Source organism: Passer montanus, unplaced genomic scaffold, assembly GCF_014805655.1.
Source record: "Passer montanus isolate IOZ18808 unplaced genomic scaffold, ASM1480565v1 scaffold193, whole genome shotgun sequence".
Taxonomy (NCBI): domain Eukaryota; kingdom Metazoa; phylum Chordata; class Aves; order Passeriformes; family Passeridae; genus Passer; species Passer montanus.
This window is the reverse complement of record NW_024366514.1, coordinates 392,507-419,852: the sequence shown is the minus strand read 5'-3', so window position 1 is coordinate 419,852 and position 27,346 is coordinate 392,507. Positions and strand designations below refer to the sequence as shown.

General features: G+C 43.9%; 2 protein-coding genes across 2 annotated transcripts in view; one reads left to right on the top strand and one right to left on the bottom strand.

Annotated features, from left to right (window-relative positions):
- Positions 1-5,641, top strand: part of LIMS2 (LIM zinc finger domain containing 2) — a 44,761-nt gene extending 39,120 nt beyond the window's left edge. The window contains exon 11 of the mRNA XM_039706522.1: positions 5,306-5,641. The gene's annotated coding sequence lies outside the window, so the exon portion shown is untranslated. The remainder of the gene's footprint in view (positions 1-5,305) is intronic.
- MYO7B (myosin VIIB) overlaps positions 1-27,346 on the bottom strand; it is a 52,385-nt gene that overhangs the window by 8,759 nt on the left and 16,280 nt on the right. Inside the window, exons 17-43 of the mRNA XM_039706525.1 lie at positions 26,410-26,562; positions 25,758-25,856; positions 25,119-25,213; positions 23,926-24,010; positions 22,520-22,738; positions 21,840-21,914; positions 21,099-21,275; positions 20,023-20,232; positions 18,908-19,075; positions 18,563-18,643; positions 17,831-17,958; positions 16,128-16,254; positions 14,542-14,661; positions 13,496-13,669; positions 12,879-13,106; positions 12,281-12,448; positions 11,566-11,683; positions 11,347-11,473; positions 10,453-10,622; positions 9,575-9,756; positions 8,669-8,796; positions 7,978-8,135; positions 7,363-7,516; positions 4,629-4,784; positions 1,422-1,527; positions 1,177-1,290; positions 205-292 (exon numbers count right to left, since the gene is read on the bottom strand). Coding sequence (XP_039562459.1) covers positions 205-292; positions 1,177-1,290; positions 1,422-1,527; positions 4,629-4,784; positions 7,363-7,516; positions 7,978-8,135; positions 8,669-8,796; positions 9,575-9,756; positions 10,453-10,622; positions 11,347-11,473; positions 11,566-11,683; positions 12,281-12,448; positions 12,879-13,106; positions 13,496-13,669; positions 14,542-14,661; positions 16,128-16,254; positions 17,831-17,958; positions 18,563-18,643; positions 18,908-19,075; positions 20,023-20,232; positions 21,099-21,275; positions 21,840-21,914; positions 22,520-22,738; positions 23,926-24,010; positions 25,119-25,213; positions 25,758-25,856; positions 26,410-26,562 — 3,808 coding nt within the window. The remainder of the gene's footprint in view (positions 1-204; positions 293-1,176; positions 1,291-1,421; positions 1,528-4,628; positions 4,785-7,362; positions 7,517-7,977; positions 8,136-8,668; positions 8,797-9,574; positions 9,757-10,452; positions 10,623-11,346; positions 11,474-11,565; positions 11,684-12,280; positions 12,449-12,878; positions 13,107-13,495; positions 13,670-14,541; positions 14,662-16,127; positions 16,255-17,830; positions 17,959-18,562; positions 18,644-18,907; positions 19,076-20,022; positions 20,233-21,098; positions 21,276-21,839; positions 21,915-22,519; positions 22,739-23,925; positions 24,011-25,118; positions 25,214-25,757; positions 25,857-26,409; positions 26,563-27,346) is intronic.

Sequence of the window (27,346 nt, the reverse complement as noted above, 5' to 3'; positions counted from 1 at the left end):
TTTTTGATAGCCAGTGCTTGGCTGCATCAGGACACTGGATCTTGCTGCTGGTGCAGGCATTAACCATGTATGTACAAACAAAAAAGATACAAGACTCTGCTAAACACTTCCTAAGATGGAGTGAATCTTACTGGATGGATCAGCTGCTTCCCAATTCAACACAACATCTCATGCAGCTTCTTGTCATGCTGGCATTCTCCTTACCATCTTTTCCTGGCTTGTTCCTTCTGTTCCAGTCTGTCACCTGCCTTAGTGAGTCAAAGAAGTAGTCTGCTTCATTCTGACTGATCACCTGCAGAGGCCAAGCAATGAGGAGACAAAGGAGGGGTTAGCACATCATATAAAATACTGCCTGTGCCACATACCCAAAGAAAATTCAGGCTGAATTTTCTTTCCCTCTCAACAGTGAGAGGGCAGAATTACAGCAGGAAGGAAGTAGAAAAAGAGGAGGAGAAAGGGCCAATTTACTTATATTTCATATGGGGATCTTTATTGCATCTTCTGTTGCTTTTTGCTTTCCAGGTTGCTTTTTGCAGTCAAGGTGAAGATGCCTACCTAATTCCCAGTCTTGCTCTCTTTGTGAAGTGTTGTTGCATGCTGGTTTCTCTTTTCAGGAAGGCAGCACACCAGAAACTCCCTCTGCTAGGGCTCAGTGCTGCTTTTGCCTTAATCTCAGTTTCAGAGACAAGGGACCTCTCAGGTGAGACAGCCAGCCCAAGATTCAGCTCAGGCAAGGCAGGCTCCCAGCAAACCAGAGGGTGATTAACTGGTGCTGGTTGCTCCTGCTTTCTCTAGTCCTAGTGGGCACTGTACATGTGCAGCACATCTGGGCAAAGTCTGAGTGAAAAAGGGTTGAATCCAGCCTTATGCATCCATCCTAGCAGCTGCTGGAAAGCCTACATCTCTGCTTTTAGTGCCACCTGGATACTCCTTCCAGGGGCATCTCCATCCAGCCCCTTCAAGAGACTGAAAATAATTGTCAGGTGCTAAAAGTTCAAGTTTAGGTTGTATCCCCTCAGTAGGACAGAAACATTAATCACCTGCTCTGGTCCTTGGCTTCGTATGGTTGTTTAGGTGGCCTGGTAAATAAATACATACTACTACTACCTGGTAAAAAGTACATATTAAGAGAGGAGGGGCAGCCTGGCTACCCTGCCAGAGTCAATAAGAAGTTACCTTGTCTGCAATCTTCACAAAGAGGCTGAAACCTTCCCAGGAGTGCAGCTGCAATTTGGAAGCGATGTTCTGACACAGAGTCTGGATTTTGGTGTTTGTTCCCACATCAAATGTCTATGAGATAACAAGACTCTTGTTAGACAGAGGGCAGGAAGAAATAAGAATATTGAATGTCTTCACACATGCTCCTGGATGAGCACATCATGGCTGGAATAATGGTCAAGGCTGGGAAAACAAATGCTCACCAGTTCTGTTTCGTTGGGGAAGAAAATCTTGTGTGAGATCTTAGTGTTGTTCTGTAAGATGGCCTCAACCTCCACAGGATGAGGTGCCCACTTCCTGCAGCCACTCCTGGAAAATGCCACCACCATCATAAGAGACACCAATTTAATCATTAAGGTAATGAACAACAGTATTCTATCCAAACAGCAGGCACACTCCAAAATGCCAGTACTCTGTGATGGAGCAGGCTCCAATGGACCTCCACCCCAGTGCAAATGCAGTGTATTGACAGCAAGAAACTGGGGGTCTTATTAGCATGTAAAGTGAAAGTCTGTTCTGCTCTGCAAGGAGGTTGCATGAAGAAGGCACCTTCTTAGCCAGCTCCATTGCCTCTTCTATGGATTCAGCAGCATTCTTCCTTACTGACATGTGAATATAACGGCTACAAGGAGAAATACATTTTTTAAATTCCTGCATCAGCAAAAAGATAAGTATTTGGATACAAAATGTCTTGGACCCCAAGTACCAAAAAGGTCTGGAGGGCTGCTTGAAAGCATTTTATATGAGAGCTGGAATGCAATCACTGCCTTAGGAGGTGCTTAAGCTGTACAAACCCAGTTCTTTGAAATTAGACCTCAGAGCAGAGCTGCCTTTTACAGCAAAGGAACTGGCCCTCAGTCATGCAAAAACCTTGACATAGTTAAAGTTAGAACATATCTAGCAAATTACCTCCTGGGGCTGGTAAGTTCCCGTACTCCGTGGCACAGAGGAGGCTGTTCAGGTATTTTGAACACCATAGCTTATGGGCCTCTCACATGAAGAAGGTTAGTCTGGATCCAAGATTTAATTGTGTGGATTTGAAAACCAATTTTTTTCCCATTCAATAAAGGATCATTACCATTTGGAGAAGGAAAACTTGACTGTGACCAAGCTGAGCAGCATGTGCTTTGTACTGTGCAGGCACTGTGCAAAATGTGGACCTGCCCTACTCAGTCACCTGTTCCTGACCTGGCATCAGAGGGAGGCCCTGGGAGCATAAGGAATTGCAGCAGTTTGGCTGCAGAGACATAGAGCCACCCACCTCTCTGTGCAGCCTGAGCTAGGAATTCACTGCCAAGGTGAGATCTGCTTAACACTCATCAGGGTGGTTCCCTGGCCAGGATTCTGGGGGTGAAGCTGTTAAGTGGTTTATGGCAGAAAAGGTGTGTACCCAAGGGCTCAGATGGGTTCCCCTTTGTGTGTTTAGGTCAATCCTTTGAGCTGCCTGCTGTATCCTTTCCAAAGAGACCAGGTTACTTACAGGGGGAAGTTGGACTAGATGATTGTTGAAGATCCCTTCCAACTGAAATAGTTTATTCTATTCTATCCTAAGCAGATGCCAGTTGAATCTTAGGAAAAGAACCACTCTTAGAAGACAAGATTTGTCTTTGTTCCGCTTCCCATCCCCCAGGCTTCAGATCTGGGACAGTTTAGCAAATAAAATGCTCCTTCCAAGCAGCCCATTCTGCTTTCCCCTCCCTGTTTGCTCTCTCTAAAGAAGCTCTGTACAGCTCAACAGGGCATGAATAGCACATGATATAGGGAGGCAGGAATTTTTAAGTCTTCTCCATAGAAATAAACAATGAATAGCATTCCTTGCCATGCATTTTTCAGACACTTCAAAAGCGAGTTCAATGTGTGGTGACATTTCCCCAGCAGTGCCAAACCCCATCCAGTGCAAGGGGGATATCCACTTTGTTAGTGTTCCCCTACAGCCTGACCTGTGGGGCTCACAGACCAAACATGTGGCCCAGCCTGAGGGAAAGGGGAAAATGCAGGAGCTGGAAGGAGGAATCATTGGGCAGATTCTTTACTGATGAGGTCTGTGGCAGGCAAGTGGTAAATCACAGCACCATCAAAAGGGAGAAGGCTGGAGTCAACCTTGGTGCCAAAGTTTTGTTCTCAGAGGGGCAAGCTGGGTTATTCCAGTGCTTGGAGGAATCTAGGGAAACCTTTCCCCTACAGTTCAGATAATCCTTCTGAAATCCTGTTAGCCCTTCCCCTCTCTCTGGTTGCGTCATGTCCCTTAGAAGGTTATTCCAGTGCTTGGAGGAATCTAGGGAAACCTTTCCCCTACAGTTCAGATAATCCTTCCTGAAATCCTGTTAGCCCTTCCCTTCTCTCTGGTTGTGTTATGTCCCTTAGAATAATTCATTCAGAAGCTCTGGAAGCACTGTGGTTTGAGGGTCTTGTTGCTTCAGCCTGGAGTAATGCCAAGTGGATGGGGAAGTGCCTTGTGACACTTCAAAAGCGAGTTCAATGTGTGGTGACATTTCCCCAGCAGTGCCAAACCCCATCCAGTGCAAGGGGGATATCCACTTTGTTAGTGTTCCCCTACAGCCTGACCTGTGGGGCTCACAGACCAAACATGTGGCCCAGCCTGAGGGAAAGGGGAAAATGCAGGAGCTGGAAGGAGGAATCATTGGGCAGATTCTTTACTGATGAGGTCTGTGGCAGGCAAGTGGTAAATCACAGCACCATCAAAAGGGAGAAGGCTGGAGTCAACCTTGGTGCCAAAGTTTTGTTCTCAGAGGGGCAAGCTGGGTTATTCCAGTGCTTGGAGGAATCTAGGGAAACCTTTCCCCTACAGTTCAGATAATCCTTCCTGAAATCCTGTTAGCCCTTCCCTTCTCTCTGGTTGTGTTATGTCCCTTAGAATAATTCATTCAGAAGCTCTGGAAGCACTGTGGTTTGAGGGTCTTGTTGCTTTAGCCTGGGATAATACCATGTGGATGGAGAAGTGCCTTGCTGTGAGCAGCCAGGTAAGAGTCAGGGCTTTGCTCATTTGGGTTTTTTCAGAGAACAGGAATTGATTGTACTGATCCTTTCAACAAGGACATGCTGCCTCACCAAAGAACACTAAGGTCAGGTTATCATCAGTGACATCATTCCAAGCTGCATGCCCTTTAGGATGTTTGAAATACCCAGCTCTGGGAGTCAAGTGATTATGTGTGGTGATGAACTTTCTGAAATGCTGCTAACTCTGAAAGAAAAAAGTGAAACTGACATAGACCTCTCTTCAATGGTTCAAAGTCCATAAAGACAGTTAAAAATAATGATCACTTTAAAAATCAAGATGTAAAGAGGAAAAGGAAATCAACAGTCACATTATGTGTGTATTTTTTGGGTCCTGCTTTTTGGGATTATTGCTGTTTGAACACTTTGAGCTGGTTATATGCCAGATTATTTACCTCATTACTGTCTGAATCCTCCGACGGCACCCCGGGGCCAGTGTTTCTTTCTGGCGAGTCTCTATGAACTTCTGGGCGTGTTTGAGCAGTGACTTGCTGGGTGGGAAGAGGCCAGTGCAGAGCCAGAGGAGCTGCCAGCCCTTGGTCTCGCTGTACCTGAGAACACAAAGCCAACAGTTCTGCTACAGCCACATATAATTCTGTTTGACCACACACCAGTTACAGGGAAGAGAAATACATTCCCATCATGGTCCCATTGTGCAGAGAGCTGAAAATCAATAGAGCCTTCACCCAGGCTCTGGCATTCATTTGCTGTGCAACAACCACAGCCTGTATGTGAAGACAGTGCCAAGTCCTCCATGAGAATACTCATGACAGATGCAGATCTCATGGATAAATATAAATTCCAGTTTAGCAGACATCTTAGCAGCAGTGACCCTGGTGCCATCCTCTTGGAAAGCCACTGCTGATTTGGTGTTCAAGCTCACATGTATTCACATCCTGGTTTCTTAGTGGATGAATTCACCTGCCCTCTGCACTGGCCAGCTTTGCTCAGCGCATGAACACTTTGTATGCACACGTACTCCTGTTCTGAAAAATGAACATGCTGGTAGCATTATGTAGTGAGGTAGATGCAGTTCTTAAATGTTCCAGATCAAGCTGGTAATATTTTTCAGGTGGTGAAAATCCAGTTCTCCCAGCCTCTGCATCTGTGAAATCTGCCACTTGAAGCTCTTCTGGCACCTTGCCCTCACCATTAAGAAGCACTCTGCAGCCATGAGGTGGTCAGTCATTCTCCCTCAAAGCCAGGAGCAGAACACACTTCAGCTGTGTCCAAGGATTGCTCTGAAATGCTCACTGGTGTGAAGTGGTTTCGGTTGGGAAAGTCAGCATGTCTGGCTCTGAAAGGCATCAGACTTCACTGAATAAAGAGGTTCTGGCTTCTTTATTCCCACTTACTGTTCTAATTTTGCAGATGAAGACAGACTATTTTAATCCCATTTATACTCTATAGGGTGGTGTTTGTCTCTGTATGAGAGCAGGACATGGTCCACAACACAGCAGCCTGGGAAGGATGAAAGATTTGTTGCTCTGGCTGTTCTAATGAAAGTGTATGCAAATAGCCACCTTTCAAGCATTGTTTTTGCCACATCAGTAATCCTGCTCACATTGCTGGAATACATCAGGCATGGCACTGGCACCATGGTTACAGACTATGCATTAAATAGCCTGTAAAATTCACTGCCTGCAAGGGAGTTTACCATTCAACACTGACACGCATGATGAAAGTTCCACTATGTGCAACACTTGTGGAACAGGAGAAAGAAAATAAATAAATAAACAGAATGCATCCAGAAATTGACAACCAGTTCTCCCAGCCTCTGCATCTGTGAAATCTGCCACTTGAAGCTCTTCTGGCACCTTGCCCTCACCATTAAGAAGCACTCTGCAGCCATGAGGTGGTCAGTCATTCTCCCTCAAAGCCAGGAGCAGAACACACTTCAGCTGTGTCCAAGGATTGCTCTGAAATGCTCACTGGTGTGAAGTGGTTTCGGTTGGGAAAGTCAGCATGTCTGGCTCTGAAAGGCATCAGACTTCACTGAATAAAGAGGTTCTGGCTTCTTTATTCCCACTTACTGTTCTAATTTTGCAGATGAAGACAGACTATTTTAATCCCATTTATACTCTATAGGGTGGTGTTTGTCTCTGTATGAGAGCAGGACATGGTCCACAACACAGCAGCCTGGGAAGGATGAAAGATTTGTTGCTCTGGCTGTTCTAATGAAAGTGTATGCAAATAGCCACCTTTCAAGCATTGTTTTTTCCACATCAGTAATCCTGCTCACATTGCTGGAATACATCAGGCATGGCACTGGCACCATGGTTACAGACTATGCATTAAATAGCCTGTAAAATTCACTGCCTGCAAGGGAGTTTACCGTTCAACACTGACACGCATGATGAAAGTTCCACTACGTGCAATACTTGTGGAACAGAAGAAAGAAAATAAATAAACAAACAGAATGCATCCAGAAATTGACAATTTTGTTAATAATTGATATTATTTGATATTATTGATATTAATTGATATTGTTTTAATTGCTTTTTGCAATTCAGTTTCCCTGGAAGTAGATCAAATTATCATTTTGTGAGTAGTGGGGAACAAAAACACCAGCCTGTTTCAGAGACTTTCATGTGGGCAGGTGCCTCTGTAACCAATCTGTTCTGCAAGGCAGTTTTGTAACCTAATTAATATAACTACTCAAAAGTATTTATTCACTTGTGGTAAAAATCCTGTGTGAACTATATTTTTGTGAGAGAGGAATGCTGCTGTTGGAAAATTTAAATGGAAAGTTGCCAGGGCAGTCACGGAAGGGATGCAAGGACTATGCAGTGCCATGTTTCCCTTATAGACTGCTTGGGGAGGAGGAGAGCCTCAGTGACACCTTGCCTGCCTCACACCACAAGGAGAGGAGCACGGAATGCTGATAGGAGCAAAGCAGCAGCTCAGGGGAGATGATTGATGGTGCTCTCTGGCCTCTCCCTGCCAGGGTCCTGAGCACTCCACAAAGGTAAGCACTTTGGCAAAAAGGGGAAGGGAAGCTGTTACTCCAACATTTGTTTATCCTTCCCCCTGCCCGCACTGCATCACAAATGCAGCAAGGGTTCCTGATGCCCCTTGCACTTGAGACCTGGCTCTGCAGGAGCAGGATGTTTGCACCCAGGTCAATACCTGTTTCTGTTGTCAGTCAGTTGTTTCATAATCTGACAGTAAATCTCATCCCTTAGGACCTCCTCCTGGATAGCTGGCACAAATATCTGGTCAGTGACTTCCACAGAGGTGTGTGCCTGTTTTGAGGGGTAGTCCCCCATGAATTTCATGATGGGTGAACATGCTGTTAAGGAGAAAAGCAGAAATTTTGGAAGGCAAATGGAAAGTTTCATCTGGATCCTAACATTTTAGTGACTTTGTTGGTGTCTAAGTGGCTAATACTGGGAGGAAGGTCTGGAGCATGTTGTCTGTCCCTTACCCCCTTTCCCTTTGCAGCAGCTGCTGCTTGGCTGTGATTTGTGCTGTGCTAGCAGCTGCATTCTCTGGGCATATGCAGTAAATCTCTCTCACTCCTGAAGCCACATTATTAGTTTAGTGAGCCATCAGTAGCTGTGGAGTACTGGGAGGAAACTGGAACATTTCCCTGTAGACGAGGGAAACAGATTTGATCCACTCCATCTTTATGCGAATGTATTCCTTGTAAGGTGGCTGAGGTACCTCAGTAGAGGTAATTTCATGGACTAGGCTAACTCTTCCTTCCCCTTGAGATGCCAAAAAAGAGGAGGGAAAGGATATCAATAAAGGCCTGACAGGCCAAATCCCGTAGATCAGGGTCTGTGCATGCTCTCTTCAGCAATGGCTGTTTCAGAGGCTCCTTGGAATGTGCCCACAGTTGACTGTGCCCACGGGACTTCTGGAGAACAGCTTTGCTGATGGATTCCTTCTCAGGAGTCCTGAATGAAGACAAGTGCAAGAAATACAAAACTACTGAATCAGTATTGCTATAAACAAATGAGGTCATTATCATAAAGTTGTATCTCTAGACCTGTTCTTTCCCAAGACAGTGATCTCAAATCTCCTTTGATTCTGCAGATCAACAAGAGCAGGGACATGTAGTTTCCTGTATATTCAGAAGGTAGGAGGCTTGCAAAAAAAGAAAGGGGTTTTTAGAAAACTAATTTTCCCCTTACTTTCTGAAGCCTGAGGTGTTGTATATCCTCATAAGCTGGTAAGTGCTGAAGAAAGAGTGAGAAGTAAGAGTAGAGCCTGCTGGAAGAAGTCAGCCCAGTCAGTCCTCCCCTCTGCATTTCTGCAGAGTTAAGATACAATAGGCCGTGGGCCAGAATCTCTGTATCCAAAGTCACAATTACAGGGAACAAAAAGAAGAAACACAATCAGAAGTTGGAGAGGGCATTACATAATAGGCTTTAAGGATTACTGATCAACAAGACCTTTTCTAGGGCATACTCTACACAGAGAGCTTCACCTGAAGTGTTCGTAGGAGAACTCCTCCAGGGTGTAAGGCTTCACCTTGATATCCTCTTCATCGGGTTCCTCCATGAAGGAGTTCTGTGAAGCTGTCCTCCTCTGGTCTGGAGACATCATTAGCAAACTCTGGAATAACACAGCCACACAGAGATGTCACATGGAGACAGGTGTCTGCATGCACTGTCAGGGATTACTCAGCATATATGTGCAGGTAGCCCTGTGTGCTGCCTGAGACCTCCTATCTCAAAAGCAGCATCTCCAGAGACTCAAGAATTAGCTGGGAACAGCTGACTCAAAGAGGCAATTTACACAGACATAGCAATAGTGGACGTTAAAATGTATGTGATTATCCAAAGCACAACATGTGTTTCACAATGCACTTGCTTCTCTCTAGTGTGTTTTGCCACCAGTTTTTCTGCTTTTTATCTGTTAGCACAGGGTCCAAAATACTGAATCCTCATAACTAAAGACAAAACTTATTAGCAGAAACATTAATGAGAAACCTTGGCTTCCTCAAAGACCATATTCTCTTTAAGTTACCTGATGCACTTAGAGGTTCTCTTGAGGCATTCTGTGATTACCACTCAAACCCAGAGTAAATGCAGGAAAATACAACTACACACCCATACCCCTTAATTGCTACCAGTTGCAAGCACTGAAATCTCCCATGGTGAATAGAATGGATTTTGGGTGTTTTTAAAGTCACTGCCTTTGTGCAGCTGCAGTCTTCTCCTTAGAGTCTGGGCTAGCTTAGTTCTGTTTTCAGACAGGACAGAATTAAATGCTTTGTTTCAGTGGGAGGTATAGAACTTGTCTGACTTTGGAGGGACAATTATCTTCCAGTTATAAATTCAAGCATATTAACATTTTTATCTTTTCACATGGAATGCTTAGCTTTCCTTACCAGCACTTGACTAGAGGGTTTTGTGAGGGAAGGAATGATGTAGATGTCTTCCAAAAATACATTCCCTGTTTTGCCTGTCCTTTCATTCTGGGCACAGATCCAGCCAGAGTCTGCATCCAGCCTTTTGTCTTCGGTGAAGATTAGCAAGTCTCCCTTCTTGAAGGACAGGATGCCAGGATCTTCTGGAAAACAGAATAAGGGGGTACTGTTCAGGCTTGACAGTCTGAGAAAATGTAAAGGGGTTGCAATGTGAAAGACAAGGAAATTGCATTTTGAAGGCCTGAATTCAGTTAGCAGTAGAAAGTGATTTGTGTAAATATGGCTAATTTTCCAGTAACACTTCAGAGAAATCACTTCTGTTTCCTCTGACACCCTGACTTTGATCCACTGAGGGCAATGGCAGAACTCAGTTTGATTCACATGAATGCTGACTTTGTGTCTAGACTGGCAGCAGAGCATGGAAAGGAACTGAGTAGTTGTAAGGAGTTGAAGATAATGTTTACATTTTAAACATGCATGTCTGTTTGAGCTACATCTGTTCTACAGGAAATTCTGGTTTACTGCTTCTGTGAAATTCTTCTGCAAAGTATTTCCAGAGAGCCCAGATCCAACTTCCTACTATAACCAAACTGAGTCCCTGGACACTACATCATCTAAACATAATACATAAAGAAGGAAAAGGGGAAGGAAAGGTTATTTGTGTGCAAAGCTACTGAATCCCATTGCCTTATGCTGGGCATTGCTGTGCTGATGCATCCCCCCTGGAGCAAAAGGACTCTTGGTGAAGTTCTCCCTCTCCTCTTTGACTACCTTCAAACAAGTGCTGTGGATTCTCTCATGAATTCTTCCACACCCTGTAGAAAAGTTATGAGACTTACCCTGGGATTTTTTCTCCTGCATTGCCACAGCAAATTGTGATCTTTTCTTCAGTCCTTCCAGGAACATCACCACCAGTTCAGCAATGACAACGCTGTTTACAGAGGTCAGGACAAACTCCTCGGCACGGAGCGTGATGAGAGTGCAGCTCTGTCCAAATGACTTCACTGCCCTAGGTATTATTGAACAATTTGTTACCAGAGCATCTGAAGAACTTTCAGACCCATCTGTAAACACAGCCAAGGCACCCACATCTCCTTGCAGGTAACTCCCTTACAGTGAATATTGGTAGTTCCTAATTTTACTTCCCATGAGCTGGCAGGTGTGAAGGACTGAAGTGGCTCAGCTTTGCTCTGGACTCCACCATGCTTTGTACACAAGTCCATGTAGACAAAAAACACCCTTCTTTTGGAGTAACTCAACAACTAATAAATCTCTGGCAGTCCTCACAGGGGGCCTTTTTGTGTATGTAAGACCCTTTTTTTTCCGAGTGACCTGATGCAAGAATGTGTGCCATGAGCAACCAGTAGTTAACAGCTTTTCTCAGTGATCCTTTTCTGGTCCATGACACCTGAGAAATATGTGAACTCCCAGCATGCCCAACAGACAATGGCTTAACTGTGTCAGTTATTTGGACCATTCTTGTCTTAATGCCTGCCTGTGCTTCCTTACACCTTTCTGACTGAACAGGATCACTTTACACCAGCTGGAAGGATCCAGTCCTCTCAGTATTTCCTTTACAGGCTGCTCAGTTTTCCCTTTCTGTTTCCCGGACCTAGGCTGAACCACCTTTCCAGGCACAGATCAAATCACCTAAGGAGGTGGCAGAGAAGGTACACCCTTTTGGAGTATGGAAGAGATGCTATCTTCAGATCATGTCTTTCTGAAGCCCTCACCTGTTGGTGTGGATGCCAGTTATCTCTGGGAAGGTCAGCTCAAGGAGCCGTTTTTCTGACTCATCCAAGAAGCAGATGCCTTTCCAATTTATAGCAATAATGAAGTGGTTCTTAGGCAAGCTGGGTCCTGAAAATACAGAAAAAATCCTTATCAATGCTATACAAGTCTTCTCCTATTCATCTTGTATCTGTCCTCTACTCTCAGGCTCCAGGTATTACCTGAAAACTTAGTGACTTCAAAGAATCTGGAAAAAAGCAAAGGCCACTGAAAGCGAGCAAAATCTACAAGTTGCTCCTTCACTGTCTGAGAGGAGAGATGGTCCTGTGTGTATGGGGCCTGCAGGAAAAAAAACACACCCAAGGTTTTCTCAGTAAAATCTGGTTTACATGATCTTCAGACAATAAAGAACAAACCCAATCCCAGAGATCCCAACAATCCTCTGCTGTTACTGGTGTCAGGGGAACTTGGAGAAAGTAAATCAGGAATGGTCTCCAGGGACCCACATGCAGCTAACTGTGCCCCCAGGTATTTGGATTCCAAATTTCCCTTAAATCCCCACTGAACTATTCAAAGTCTAATGCACCTTGGATGCCGTGGAAATAATTCAGGTAATCCTGAATCCTTATTTCCAGATCAAAACCAATACTTCATGCCATGCCCATCCTGACTAGGTCATCAGATGGAAAACAGAGCCTTAAAAGCTACTCTATTCAGAGATTTAAATGTACTTTTTCATTCTTGCCTCTTGCTCTTCATATGGAATTGTGAGTGGAAAGTTTTTCTGCTCCCCCAGACCTATTGAGCTATTTGGGATCTACAAACTGAGCTGGTTTTCCTTCTTCCCCAACAGACTATTAATAAATAAAAATGGTGAAAGAAGCAGAAGCTGGTGCTCAAGAGTGGTTACCCAGCAGTGCCTGACAAACCTCTTACCTTAGCATGTGCATAGGTTACAAGGCTCACCCACTTTTCCAGGGGCTTGGACTTCAGCTGTTTTACTGGAATACAGTCATGGAGCACCTTCTGCACAAGTTCATTGTGGATGGTATCTCCAAATTGGATATAACAATATTTTGCACCTATCTCCACCAAATCTTCCTCCTGAAACAATTAATCCATTAAAAGAGGCCTAGAAGGATGTTACAAAGGCTAGATAGCCTCTTTCAACCTTTGGACCATTTAGGAATGGGGTTTCCTCAGTTTTTGTCGGATAACTCTTAACAGTCACCCAGCATGAGGAGGGATGGACTTCACAAAATCATAACATCAGAGAGATTGTTAGCAAAGATATTTTAAAGTACAACCCAATTTGCCCCTTTGGACATGCCTCCAAGCTCCCACATTGCAGGGAAGGAAAAAGTATTAATTAGAATTGTGTGACAGCTGGTACAATCACCTGGACACAGGGATTGTTCATTAAGAAGGAAAGGGTTGTTCACATCCACTACAAATTCAGCTCATATTCCCGCTTTTTAACGTGGGAAGCATTAATATAGTTGTGTCTCTTTAGGAGGATGAATCAGGAGATCACCTTCTCACAGCGGTACTCTCCAAAGCGAACGCCCCGGATGACTTGGTGGTAGATGAGATCAGTGCTGACAGGATCCTCGCGGGAGTTGTGCCAGGGGGTGAAGATCTCCTTGCGGAAGTAGAGGCGCCAGGGCGCGTGGCGCTCGTGCGTGCCCCGCTCCTTCACCAGCTGCTCGCACTGGGAGATGGCGTCCAGGACGTGGTCCCGGCCCCCGCCCAGCGACCAGACCTGCCCAAAGGGACACTGCGTTACCTTGGTCTGCCCAAGGGACCACAGACACAAAGCTCCTGCTCTCCTGACTGCAAGAAAAACTCCAGAAAGGTAAGCAGATGAGTATGCAAGTTTTATGTGGTAAGTGGATGTATTTTTACTAGTCAACTTGTGGCAAAGGAAACTTTACAGGACTGCAGCAAGAATTGCTGAGTGATGAGCCAAGAGAAAGGCAGAATAGGATTATCAGGCTTGAGATCCAGCTGGGATTCAGAACTGATTTAGTTTCAGTGCAGGACTGGGTTGAGGGTGTTCCAGAATTCAGGGGTCCGCATTTGAGACTGGGTGGGCAGCAGCAACTCCAAAGAAAGAGAAGGGAGCTTCCATTCTATTTTTCTACACTTTACCTTATCAAACACAGCAATGTAGAGTGAAAACCCAAATATATCCTTCAGTTTGGTTTTATCTGCTATGAACTGACATATCTCTTTGGCAGTGGAAGCAGAGTCTGCAGGGACAGTGATGCTCTGGCCATTCATCAGGGTGACATTAAACATAATGGGTTTCTTCTGCTTTGTTGCCTGGAAGTCAGAGTTAAATAAGAGAAAAAAATTATGGAGAAACCTTACTTTCTTCTGAAGAATGAAGTAAGCTTTTAAATCTAAGAGCTACACAGCCTGTACAACCTGGTCAACAATCTTTAAGTGAATCACCAACACCCACACAGTTTCTTCAAAGCATGGTGAGTCATAAATATAAATTACATCCCTGGAGCAGCACTGGACTCAAGTTTTCTCCTCCTCACAGCTCAGTAGAGTGCCAATAACAGTGCCAGTTGATAGACTTTTCATGAGCCACATTTGTCCTGATGACTTTTGGGAACAGCCTTACATGCATCAGTGGAGAGATGCACACTGCCCAGGAAGATGTGTGTTAAGCAATAGGGTCCCTGAGATTTAGGGAGGAACTGAACTGAGGTCTTTACTTGAAAGGCGGGGGATGGGGGGCGTGATTTTTAATTACTAGGGTGACATTTAAAGGAAGTGGAGGACAATATAGCACCATCATACTCCCTTCTTCCTTTTATTTTAAAAGCATAAGCTTTGCTCAGTTCTTTCCAAAAGTGATCGTAAGAGCTTTCCTCAGGAGGTTGTTTCTGGCCTGTGGTTCCTAAGTGGATGGAGGTACCTCCCTGCAAATCATCTGCTGCTGCTTACATACTTTTCTGCATTTAGGGTAACTGAATAGCCAGAAAAGGTGTATCCAAGAAACTGCCCAGACCGAGGTGGCTGTCTTCAATCCCCTTGTGCAATTGATTTCCATGATTTGATTTAGGAACGTCTGCTATTACAGGTTAGTGAATGCAGTATAACTACAAAGTAAGTATTATACTTACAAAAACCAGTACAAAAAGTCCTAGATCAATATAATTAAGCCAAAAGAGAGTTGCTACCTGAAGTTCCAGCCAGCTGGGAGGTTCAGTCCGGGCCCCATTGCTGTAGGTGCGTCGCAGACGCTCAGCACAGTATGGAGCATAGCCCGTGGGCCCATGGTGGATGAAATTCAACAGGTACTACATGCACAGAGCAGGAGAAGGAGTTAGGATACATTAATCCTCAGAAAACATTAAAAACCTTCTGCAACTGATAAACTAGATTTCAGTAACCCATTAGCTTTCAGTTCACCAGAAAATAGTAAAGATTAGGGTTGGAATTAATGTGTTTAAAAAGGAGGCTTGAGACACTTCAGAACTTTCAGTCCAAAGGGAGAGAAGATTTGTGTCAGTCTATATACCATGTTTAACTACTTGAGTAGTGGAGACTTTATTCTTATGGTTAGGTTAGAGCAAGAGTTAGTGTTTTCAACCCAAGAGCCCTAAGTGTTATGACATGCTGTATGAATGGAAGAGTTGGGAAGAAGGCTAATGGCAGATTAGGTCTAATGATGATTGATACTTTTAGTTCTACCAAGTCCTCTGGCAATTTCAATTGAAGTCCATGATTAAGATGGGACATTTGAAGAGATGAATGGGATAAACTGAGCTTTTGGAGTCTGTATGGCTCTTGGATGACACGGACTTGTATTTACATATCTGTATTTAGTGCAAGCATGCCTCATTCACCTGATTATTTTAATGATTAAAAATATTCCTAGAGGTAGGGTATGGTCATGTCTTTCATGAATTCTGCATGCTTCCAAGTCTTTGGATGAAGACTGGTGTCACAATATGCCTACGGCTTTGACTGGTTTGTTCCAGGTAGTGTCCATTTAGCAGCATGTATGATTACATTGATTATTTGAACTGGGGTGTTAGTAAAGCAAGGCTGAAGTTTCATGCACATCCATGGATCCTGTTTGCCTCTCAGATCTAGGAGGAAGCCTGATGTCAAGTTGGAGCCACAGGTTGAGTTTTTATCCTGTGGTGAAATGGATTTATCATCCATTTTAACTTGGAAATTAATAAATAATGTAAAACTGCAAGTATCTATTGGACTTTTTAGAGCTTAGAGATATAGGGTAAGGACTGATAAAACTTGGGACTGTGATTTTGTACTGGCCTCCTGAATATATTTAATCACAAGGGTTGTAACAGGAGACATCTTTTGATTGTCTTTGGCTGAAAAGACAGAACTGGAAAGGTTAAAATATACCAGATCCCTTGCAGATTATAGAATTAAAATGAGAGCTGTGATCAACAATAGAATTCAGACTGTATGATGTGTAATGAAAAAAAAATTAAATGTGAATGTAGCAGTAATATATTTAAATTCCCAGATAATCATATGAGATGAGAAAGTTTCCAATTCAGACTGTATGATGTGTAATGAAAAAAAAAATTAAATGTGAATGCAGCAGTAATATATTTAAATTCCCAGATAAGCATATGAGATGAGAAAGTTTCTGCTGAAACCACAGCACCAGCTGCTCTGGAAGCCAAACATTTTATGTGGCTGTCAGCATCAAAACATCAAAATACACAAGACACCAGCTCAGCTGAGGCGTGTGAGCTGCTGTAGGAGGAAGGGTTAAGCAGTGTACCTTCACAAACGTGTCTGAAGGAGGAAAGCAGCCCAGGCAAAGTGACAGGAGGATCCAGCCACGAGCATAGCTGCTCCTGTTGCTGTTTTCTGTGAGTTGTTTGCAAATCTGGCAATAAATCTCATCTCTGTAATGAAACATGTGAGAGCAACAGATAATTCACTGTCTGAACTGTCTTTGGCTACAGACTGCAAGCTTAGCAGGATTGCAGCATGATGAGGTAGACCTGAGCTAGGTTCAACCACAACAGCCAAGACAGCACCTGTAAAGCAACTCAGGAAAGAGCTTTGTTATGGAAAAGACTCCAGGCATGCTTAGGGCCTTTTGCCACCCCTTCTTACTCAAGTGCAATTCCCATGCTGAATTAACTTCTGAGAGAAGCAGGGGGCTGTGCAGGAAAAACAACTGCTGGGTCATCCAGCTGTGAAATGCCATTGCTGTCCAAGAGTCTAGATGTGTAACTTGCTCTGAGCTCTATACATCATGTGGGATGTAGCTCATGGCTCTTGTCTGTTTGCTTGTAGGTGGATTTGGGGATAAGGATGGGGTGCACCCTGCTTAGGTTTATATCTATATATTTATATATTTTAAATATATTTATATGCAAACTTGGAGTGTATCTTGTACAGAAATGGAGACGGGAGAACTTCAGAATAAGCTTCTGAAAATGCAAATTATCTGCAGCAAGGACCTAAGGGAAACAGATGCAAAAATCTGTACACAAATAAAACTGTTATTTAAAAAGTCATCTTATTTTTTTCTAGACTCTTGGAACACACATTTGTCAAATCTGATGTGAGAGAGCATAAATTGGATGAGTTTTCTGTTCCCTCATAGGATGTTTGATGAAACACAAACCGAGGGTATATGTACTTAGCCTATGATATATGGATTGAATGCAATTTTTGCCAGCAGAGAATCTGCTTTAGGGGGAGTCCTGACTGAAAGAAAGTGACTGTGGAGAGAGGAATGCAGCCCATGACTGAGGTCAAGGCACAGCCTGTGTCTGTGGGCTTTGTTACAGAAAAGTGCTTAGGATAAAAAAGGAGAGGATTCGTGAGGTCAGGTCAGAATCAACGAACTTCTGCTGTATCCTCACACCATGCTTGGCTCAAGGCCCAGCCTCACACTGCTCGTGGTCAGAGTTTCTCCTTAGTGTCTGATACTCTCAGCAGTCCAGACCTTTGACCATCTCTGATGCAGGGACGTTGCTTGAGTGCTCAAAAAGAGGCTATTGGGAAACCTTTCATCCATCTGTATCCTCACACCATGCTTGGCTCAAGGCCCAGCCTCACACTGCTCGTGGTCAGAGTTTCTCCTTAGTGTCTGATACTCTCAGCAGTCCAGACCTTTGACCATCTCTGATGCAGGGACATTGCTTGAGTGCTCAAAAAGAGGCTATTAGGAAACCTTCCATCCACCTACTATACATTAACTCCATATTTCTTACTCCTCATGAGTGACTCTTCTCCCTCATTCTAGGGCACTGCTCCACCTTCAAGTGTTATTGAGTCACAGCCCTGAGCTCTGCCCCTTTCCATACCTGTGGGGTATTCAGAAAGCTATACATGGAGGCAGCTGGCCTAAACTGCAACATGAAAATACCAGAAAAGGCAGTAAGGGATTCATTCTCCAGGACTGTGGAAAAGGATGCTGGATTTCCTTGATGCAGTGGCCCTAGGAAGGGGGTACAGATTTCCTACCTGATGGCAGGACGCAGAATTGCATTGCCAATAATGAAGTGTACTTTTTCTAGGTTGGACATAGGTCTCTGAGAGATCGAGATGTCCTCTTGGAAAGCCTCTTCTCCACTTCGTAGCTGCTCTGTCACCTGAAAGAAACAGAGTAGCACCCCAAAGTGCTCTAGAAATCTTCCCTCTTAGCAGGAAGCTCTCCCATATATGAGAGACATTCCTTCTCTATCTTACTGGCTAAAACTCTTCCTGCTCAGTGCAGGAGAACCAGGCCATATTACCCCCTTCCCTCTAAAGGTAACTCATTAAATGTGCTGTTACAGCACTATCTTTGGCTAGGAGAACTTTCTTGATCAGGCCATATTACCCCCTTCCCTCTAAAGGTAACTCATTAAATGTGCTGTTACTACTATCTTTGGCTAGGAGAACTTTCTTTTACTGTCCTGTACAGCCCTAACACATGGGTCTCAGTCCGCTCAGGCCTCTGGGCAAGCTGTTCTGTAATGCCAACAGTTCTCAGTAATAAATTTCTCCTTGTGTTCTCTGCCAGAGAACAGATGACATCAGTGCACATGGGGATCATATCCAAAGAACACTGCACCAGGTATCCCACAAAGGGCTGTCCTGGCTTGGCGGGGAAACAAGTTCTCAGCTGGAAGGTTGCTCACATAACATCTACCAGAAGGTGAAGACAGAGTTTCAGGCAGGAAGAAAGGGAAGCAATTTATTTCCACCTCTTACCTTCCCTGTCAGCTTGGATGACCGTTTCAGTTTCAGGGATGAAATCCCCTTAGAAATCTTGTTATCCCTTCTGCCTTCTCTCTGCAATACACATTACCATTATAGGAAATCAGTTTAATGCCCAGCAAGAATGATTCATTAAGGACAGAAAGATGCTCAAGTGAAGATGTTTTTATTTTTTCCTCTCCTGCCAGAAAGAGCTGAGTGTCCTGCCATGACTTTTGCACTTGTGGCATTTCAAGTACAGTAGCATGAAAGATTTCCTTTACTTTTCTCACTCTTGGTAGAACAGCACAGAAATCAAGGAAAGCAAATAAAACCACAAATATAGCCTGCTTGTCTCACCATATTTGGGCTGTCATTCCTCAACTGGACCTGGTTTTTCCTGCCAAGTGTGTCATATATCTGTGTCATCACGGAGCTGCTCTTGGTGGTGGCACTCTTGGCAAACATTGCTGGCTCTGGCAGGTCCCCCATGAACCTCAGGATGATCACCCACACAGCTAGAGAAGCCTATAGTAGCAGAAAGCACAGTCAGACAGTGCTAACAGGACCAATGGCTCCATGCCATTTCTGCCTGTTTAGATTAAGAGCATTTTCTTCCTTTGCCAAGTCCAAATTGTTAAAATTCCCATTTCCTCTGGATACCTACATGAGGAGTTTAGTTTCATACCAAATAACAAGACAGCAACATACAGCACTTTCCCACTAAAGGAAGAGGGTGGTGTGGTGTGGTGACCTTTCCACAGCTCTGGTGGAAAGGTCAGATTTCCTCTGTGATTGCTGAGCCCTCACCATTCCCTTTACTGGCACCTTGGAGGTGGGTTGTGTCTGGAGGCAGGTGGAGAAGCCTTGGCTGAACTGCACTCTGCATTTGCTGAGCTGGACAGATAAGCAGTGGAGTGGAGTCTGCCAGGACCCTTCATGCCCAGAATTAGGAAGCAAAGTAATAGCAAAGCTGTTGAAGCATGGGGTCCTCCATTCTTCCAGGCTGCTTAGAATCAAGGAAAACACCCTCCTCAATCCCTCTCTGATTCAATGGGATATTGGAGGCCTGGCCCTCCCCCTTCTGTCCTATCTCACAAACCAGCAACCCTAACAAAGCAGAGACATGGATAAGCTCTCATGCTTCTTCTCTCCAGTCCATTTTTGTCCCCAAAGGGTGTCTGGAGAAGTCAAAACACACCCCTGAGTTCCCTCTTTGGGCAAGAACAAAGGTGAACAGAGATCCTCCACTGGGCAGGTGTTTGTGTGAAGTGCCTGCCAGCAAATAGCCAAAAAATGCTGATGGGCACTGCTGCTTTCACTACTATGGCTCAGGACTATCTCCTTGGGTCTGCAATCTCTGGTGTCTCTGGTTCCCAGGGCTGTGCCAGAGCCAGGACCCAAGGATGATAAGACCTGTAAAGCCAGAGCTGTGGAGAGAGCAGGTTCAACATGAACAATAAGGAGCAAGATACCAGCACGTTGTCCTTGTCATCATGGTAGAGCAGTGGGTGCCGCAGCTGTCTCCGGATGTGGGTATGTGTGGAAGACCCCTGGAAATAAGTAGCTGCAAATTTGGGGAAGGTGTACTCTTCCAAACCATGTGCTTCCTCTTCTAGCTCCACACTCATGGGAACCATGTCCAGGTCCACTTCCTCCAGCTTGCTAGGCTTTGTTTCCAAGTCCTGTGCAGAACATGAAGAAGCATATTTTCTTTTACTGAACTCTGATATGCTTATGTTTAGTTTGGGTTTTTTTTTTTTTTCCCTTGGCCATAGATCTTCCAGAATTTGCCTTTCCAGCTAACCCCAAAGCCATTTACAGTTGCTACCAACAGATCATTTAGACTCAGAGCTTGTCCTTCTGAGACACATCCGTTCCATATGGTCTTCCTGTCTTGGTCCTCAGCAAGAATATTGCTGATGGAAAATCCAGGTATTACTGTTCACATCCTCTATTTATCCATACTATTCTCTTCTGCCTGCCTCTTCCTACAAAATTCCAACCTCTCCAGCCACCAGGACAAGTATATCACAAATGTTGCCTTCTAGAATATGGTATAACTTGGTCATGAACTTTCAGCTTGTTTCAGACAGAAAATCACTGAGAGCACTGTCAGCAGAGCACGAGGTTGATGCCAAAATGCAGAGGGTGGTACTGTTTGGCTGGGCCAAAGAAACAAATGCAAAGTTTGAAGCTATATAGTCCCTAAACTGCATGTGAGCAAAAACTTTTGGGAACTCACCTCTGCAAGAGATGCCTTACTGACTGGATGACTAATTTGGAGGATTCTTTTACTGTACAGAAGTTCACTAAACAGAACTGACCACTGATGGAATTCCAACAATTAGCTTACATAAGGGATAATCATAAAAACTTTTGGGAACTCACCTCTGCAAGAGATGCCTTACTGACTGGATGACTAATTTGGAGGATTATTTTACGGTACAGAAGTTCACTAAACAGAACTGAGGACTCTGATGGAATTCCAACAATCAGTGAGCTTACACAAGGGATAAGCACGACCCATTACCAGTCTGCAGCTCTGTACCTCAAAACCCAGAGGAGCTTGTCCTTCTTGGCCTCCAATCATAGAAGGTAAAAACCCAAAAATTTTGTCCACCATTTCTTGGTCGCTGATAACATCATGATTTGTTGGTTTATTGGCAAGCACGTTCCTCCCTTGTCTTGCTTTTGCCTCCTCTCTGTCCTGAGTTGGCAGGTGTTCCTTTAAACACAGAAATAGGCATGACTTGATCGTGAACATCATTCTGCTAGAGTGAAGAGGTATGAAGATGAAACACTTTTGCAAAGGTGTGTGACTGTGAGGTCCAGCTCTGCCAGTCCAGTGTTGAAACAGGAAGTCAAATGTTGCTTGTGCCAAGCAGTCACAAAGACCTGGCCCATGAGCAGCAGGGCCCTGCTCTTACAGCTGTCTTTATGGACTGCTGGCATATTGATAATGATGTGCAATTATACAAGAATTTAATCAACAAGAGATAACACAGGAAAAGCACAGAATTTCTAACAGAATATCCCACAATACTGAAAATTTTTAAATATTTTGTGTCAGACTTGTAATAGCATTGGGCATATTTGGCTAAAGTGCCACCTTAACCTGCAATCAGAAATGTGTATGTGTTTGCCTTGTTATATTTTCAAACCATCATTACAAATAGGGTTACAACTATGTCTTATCTTTCTTCAAATATAGCAGTGCTCAGAGGTTTGAGCAAGTCCACAGGTATGAGCTGGGTAATGCTGGCCACTGTTCCTCCAACAGCATACCTACCTTTTCTTCCCTTCCTTTCAGTGGTCCCAGGACATGGATGAGATGTTTCTCTTCTTTCCTGGGTTCCAGCTTGTTCTGTGGACAACAGGACTATTCTGTGACTGTTTGTACAACTGCTGAGCCAACTCCCTTCTGCCTTTAGCAAACTGTCCACACCAGGACTTTGTCCCAACAGAGGCTTAGTTCAAAATTTGATATTTTAGGGAACAGGCCACAAGCAGAAATCTTCAAACTGGCTTAGTCCTGTTTGTACAGCATTAGTACAGAAAGGAAATCAGGGAGAGGCCTCTCCTGTGCTACGGACTGCCAAGGGTAGCAGCTACCAAGACATGTTACATTGGGATTCCCTTCTGAATGGTTCCCTGAGTGCCACCCTGCTGTAGAAATTGATCTCCCCTTGTAGGACTGGCTGATACACACAGATCTTATCTTTTCTCCTTCTGTCAAAGCCACTGCAGTATCAGTGAAGTTTTGATCCAGGATAACAATCACATAAAGCAAATGTAAACAAGATCAGTCTGCTTAATACTCTGCTTTTGTATTTGGCAAGAGTTCAAATTAAAAAACCCCAAAATGAATATCCACACCCAAGGCTATGTTAAGGCAACACTTGCCGGTGATAAAACCTCTATTGGAATTTCATAGAAACAATGTGTTCACAAGGTATCTGTGAGCATTACCTCCCTCTTTATCCTCTGGTAGGTCTGGCGAGCGAGCATGCCCCTGGCATAAGCCTGTATGACACAGGCAGCCTTCTGCTGCTGTGCCAGCCTCTGGCGCAGCAGGAAGCCGCGGCACAGCGCCTGGAAGCCGACGATCCGCGCGCGGGTGGCCTCGTACTGCTGTGCCAGCTGCCGGCTGCGGTACAGCGCCTGCAGGCGCCCGAAGCCCAGCAGCACCTGGGGTGGGCAGAAAGAACAAGTCGTTGTGGTTCCAAACCATCGAGATGGGTTGGGATGTAAGGTGGGATGAGTAGAAGACAACAAAATACGGTGACTGGATAAAGACACTGGAAGTGGCTAATGTAATATAACCTGTTATGCTTTGCTTTCTACCAATAATAAGCCTTTAAAACTAGTATAGAGAGTTATTTGGGAGATCTGTTCTAGGGAGTGGCACCAGAAACTGACAATGGTAGCCTGGGATTATGACAAGAGAAGGAACAGAGCAGAAATGAAGCCAGGTGAATGGAAACAAGCAGACAGGAATTGCATCACTGATGAAGAATATAGAATGTTTCTGACTGAAACTGGCAGTTTCTCCTCCTTCCCATCTCAAATGGGATGTATGGGATATAATTATTATAATAATAATAATCCCATGGGATGTAATTATAATAATAATGTTCCCTGCCACAGAAATACATAATCTGTGAGCGCCCCCAGTTTTCCTCACCCAGAAAATGCACCATGTGTAGAAGATCAGCCAATATTTTTCACACAGAATCACACAGAATCATCAGGTTTGGAAGAGACCTTCAGAATTATCTAGTCCAATTGTCAATCCATCATAACTACCCCTAAACCATAGCCACATTCAGGCACCTCTTCAACATGTCCTAAGATGGTGACTCCACCATCCTGGGCAACTTATTTCAGTGCCTGACCACTCTTCCAGCAATTTTTTTTTTCCTAATATCTAATTTGAATCTTAACATGTCCTGGCAAAATTTTTGATACTGTGAGATTGATATAATGACTTTTCTGGTAATTTTTTAGAAATTCCCAGCTTTCCTGCAGCAGTTGTGGAAGACACTTTGCTCATAGCATGGTGATGATGCACAAAGGCTAGGCTTGTGTTTCTGACTATAAGAAGCGTGGACCACTTATATATCAGGTCTCTGGAGCCAGGCCTGCTGAGGTGAGTTGGGTTCCTATTTCACCAAAAAGAAGTGTCACAGGTTCAGCAAGCCCTGAGAGGTCCCAGAGCCCTCCTTGGACTTTATACACTCCTTTACACCCTGTCATCTTATCTATTCTCCCTTCAGTTGAGAATATCTTAATTCCTAATACTCCACTCAGTCTGGCAGGGCACAGTATATAAACACACACACAAACATATATTCGTTGATACACCTTCATCTTACCATTCTGAATTCCTTCCGGCAGCAGTAGCCCCTCCAGGCTGACTGAATGGCTACAGCAGACCTCCTCTGTTTCAGGAACTGCTTCCTAAGCAGACAGACATGTGAGGTGACAAAAAATAGGTTATCTGTGTTGCTTCTTATGGTAGTAGTAGAGAATAAGATGGCTGTTTTTCTCTTTTATGGGATGTCCACAGTCTGATGTCAGCCTTGTTTGCTGCAAAAATACTCATAGCTACTACAGACCAAATTAACTGCTGTGCTCAGAGAACTGTAAGAACTGAAAACCCCTCACATCATGACTGTACAAGTTAACTTCCCCATCTAGTAATCTCTTTCTCTCTGTTTTGCTGCCAGGATGAGGAGCCCATCTGAGCAAGATGAACCTCCCATGGTACAAACTGTCACACTGCAGCTGAAAAAGGCAGCACATAGCTCTGATGCATTAAAAGAAAAAGCAAGGTGAGGCTTTTGTTTTGGATACTCTGTTGGATAGCAGAGTCTAAAAAAAAGAGGGACATTTTGGGGCATTTGTGTCATATTTTTTAGTTCTTCCTTCACTATGGTCAAGAGTATTTCTAAACCAAACCAGGACTCAGTCCTATATCATGGTTCTGATTGAGGGGATACAAGATCCATGAGTACAAATCATAATGTAAAACATTTAATGAGGACAAACATTTACTTGACAGCGACTAAATTTTACTTCTGAAGATATTTCAAAATAAACCAGACACAATTCAAGAATTAGGCATCTTTGGCAAAGAGAAGGACTAGTTAGTTTCCATCTGATTCTTATCAATGTCTTGTATCCAAGAAGCACCCTAAATAAGAGAATTCTTGTAGCTCTGAGAAGGACACTAATTCCATGGGGATTTCCTGCTTTCCAGATGCCTACTATTTACTAAAAATAATAAGAGAAAGTCCTCCTTTTAAACCTTCCTTTTCATACATGCCACAGCATGTATGTTGAAAAACATCACTAAAATAACAAAACTGAGCCAAAACAAATCTTTGTCCAACAGCTGCATAGATACACTGTGCATTATTACTTGATGAGCATGTAATTTAGGGCTGGTGGAAGGCACAGCCTGATACATTTCATACTCAGAAATGCTGCACAGAGTGTGTTAAGCTGCACCACAAAGATTAGCTACATCAAAATAAAGCAAATTCCCTTCTGTAAGATCACTGACCTGTCCTTCAATCCTCTCATCACCTTCTGGATAAGAAGAACCTTATCTGTGAGTACATTTTGGCGTTGCAGCTCCAGTACAGTGTCATGATGATCCTGTAAAAGAAAGTGTGCCTATGCCAGCTTAGCAGACACACCTACAACCTCTGGAAATGGGACACATGATGTGAAAGAGACCCCAAATCAGCATGATGTAGCATAATGTGACTAAAATGCATTTATGAGACTGCAGTAGGAAGAGTGCACACCACCTGACCTGAGTTGGTCTAGCTATAGCCATAAACAAGCAAGAATCTGCCTGAAGCAAGACTGTTTTCAACAGGGGGCATGCTACAGGCAAGGCTGTCCTCTGCAACAGTGCACTGGTATCCTGTTCTTTTTTATGCTCTAACTCATTGCGCTGTTCTGCTTCAGCTGCAGCCTTTTAGCACAGAAACAGGATCAGCCTCTCCTACACCAAACCCTCTCCACTGAATTATTTGGCTTTCAAGAACAAAGATCCACCCTCAGATTCAAGAGAGAATTTGTAAGATAATCCAGTCCTCCTTGCACAAGGCACTCTTGCACAAGCAGGCCAAGCTGTACTGTGAAGCATCCAGTTTTTCATGAGAAAAGACAATAGTCTGTCCTTTTTACTTACTTTAAGGAAAATCTTGGTCCTTCCAACTTGCCAGCTCTCGTCCTTGCCCAGCACTGCTTCAGAGATGCTGATGCAGCTCTGTCGAGTATCATTCTTCAGCTGATGTGCAAAAGCATCATGATGTTAGGGCTTGGCTGTGAAACACAGCAAGTGCTATGCAAGGATCTACTGCCCTGCATTCCAAAGGATGAAGAGCAGAAAGAGATGAGGTCCTGCAGACCTCTGGGCTGACAGTACAATGAATGAAAGTGGTTCAGCTCAAATGGTCAGGAAGAGGAGGAATGTGATTACATGACTAAACATTCCAGGGTCAAGGTGTGAGGAGGAATCAGAGACCTGAGACTTGTGTGATCACAGTAAAATAACATCTGAGGGCAGTGGGAATGGGGATGGTACCCTACCTGGGATGTCTTTGAGGAACAGGTCAAGGACAGCTGGACCTCAAAGCAACTCTGTTTTCAGCTAAGGTTGAAGGGAGTATTTAACAATTTAGCTATAATTATTGTGATGACAGTTCCTGTGATGACTTCTCCTGTGCTGACAGCTCTCATAACCCTGCCAGCAGTAATTCAAGAACTTTCTACTGTGGGAAAGACTAAAGCCTCATAAGGAAAAGTTAGACTAGCCTTAAACCATGTTTTTGTTTACACACCTTTTGTCGAAGAGACCATGGCAGAAGAAATCTGTATCTCTCAAAGAACTCCTCAAAGCTGTAGCGAACTGGGTACCCAGCTTTCCTGATCTGAATGGTCTCCATCATCCCTGAATATCGCAGCTGTTTGATACACAGCTCCCGGTCAAACAACTGGAAGGGAAAGCAGACCAGGAGGAGACTTAGCACTGAGCAAAGGGTACATGTGCAGTATCCTTCAGAACAAGTCTATTTGCCTCCAGCCTCAGAGGGACAGCAAAATGGCATACTGTGCTTTTTAAAATTGTATTTCTCTTCTGTGCACTAAATTAATTCATTACAAGCATAAACAAGTCACCTCAAAGGGTCTTCAGTTTTGTGTATGTCAGCAGTAGAAACAGTCTGTTTACTTCAGTCTGGCTACCGTTTTCCTTCTAGAACTGCAATTTCAGATGAACAGTGAATTCATCATATAATTTTGTAGGTGTGAATAGATGCATTAGCAACTTAGGCCTTTGGGCATACCATGCAAAGCACAGCAGGCATACTGCTCTTCTTATTATTTAATCTTATCTGAGTTTAAAAATTGGCTCACTAAGCCACATGCAGTGCTTCAAAACGTTTTAAATCATTTGACCAATACCATACAAGGTTTTAGAGTAGAACCAGGTCAAAATCCCCCAAGACCCAGACACGTGTCCTAATGACAAATGGACTCTTCCTGGTATGTCAGATTAAGCCAAATCACCCCTCTCACAAACTCCCATAGCTCTCCTATTCTCTCTGAGGCTATTTCATAGTATGATCATTGTTGATCCTGATGTTTTTTGTTTGTTCCTGTGTTGAGGAGCTACAGACTTTTCAGTTTTGTCTTTACTGAAAAGAAGTCTATAACTCTACTCAGGAATATACCTGTGTGCTTTTTTGCTATCCATTACTCTATGGTGCTTTTTTTGAG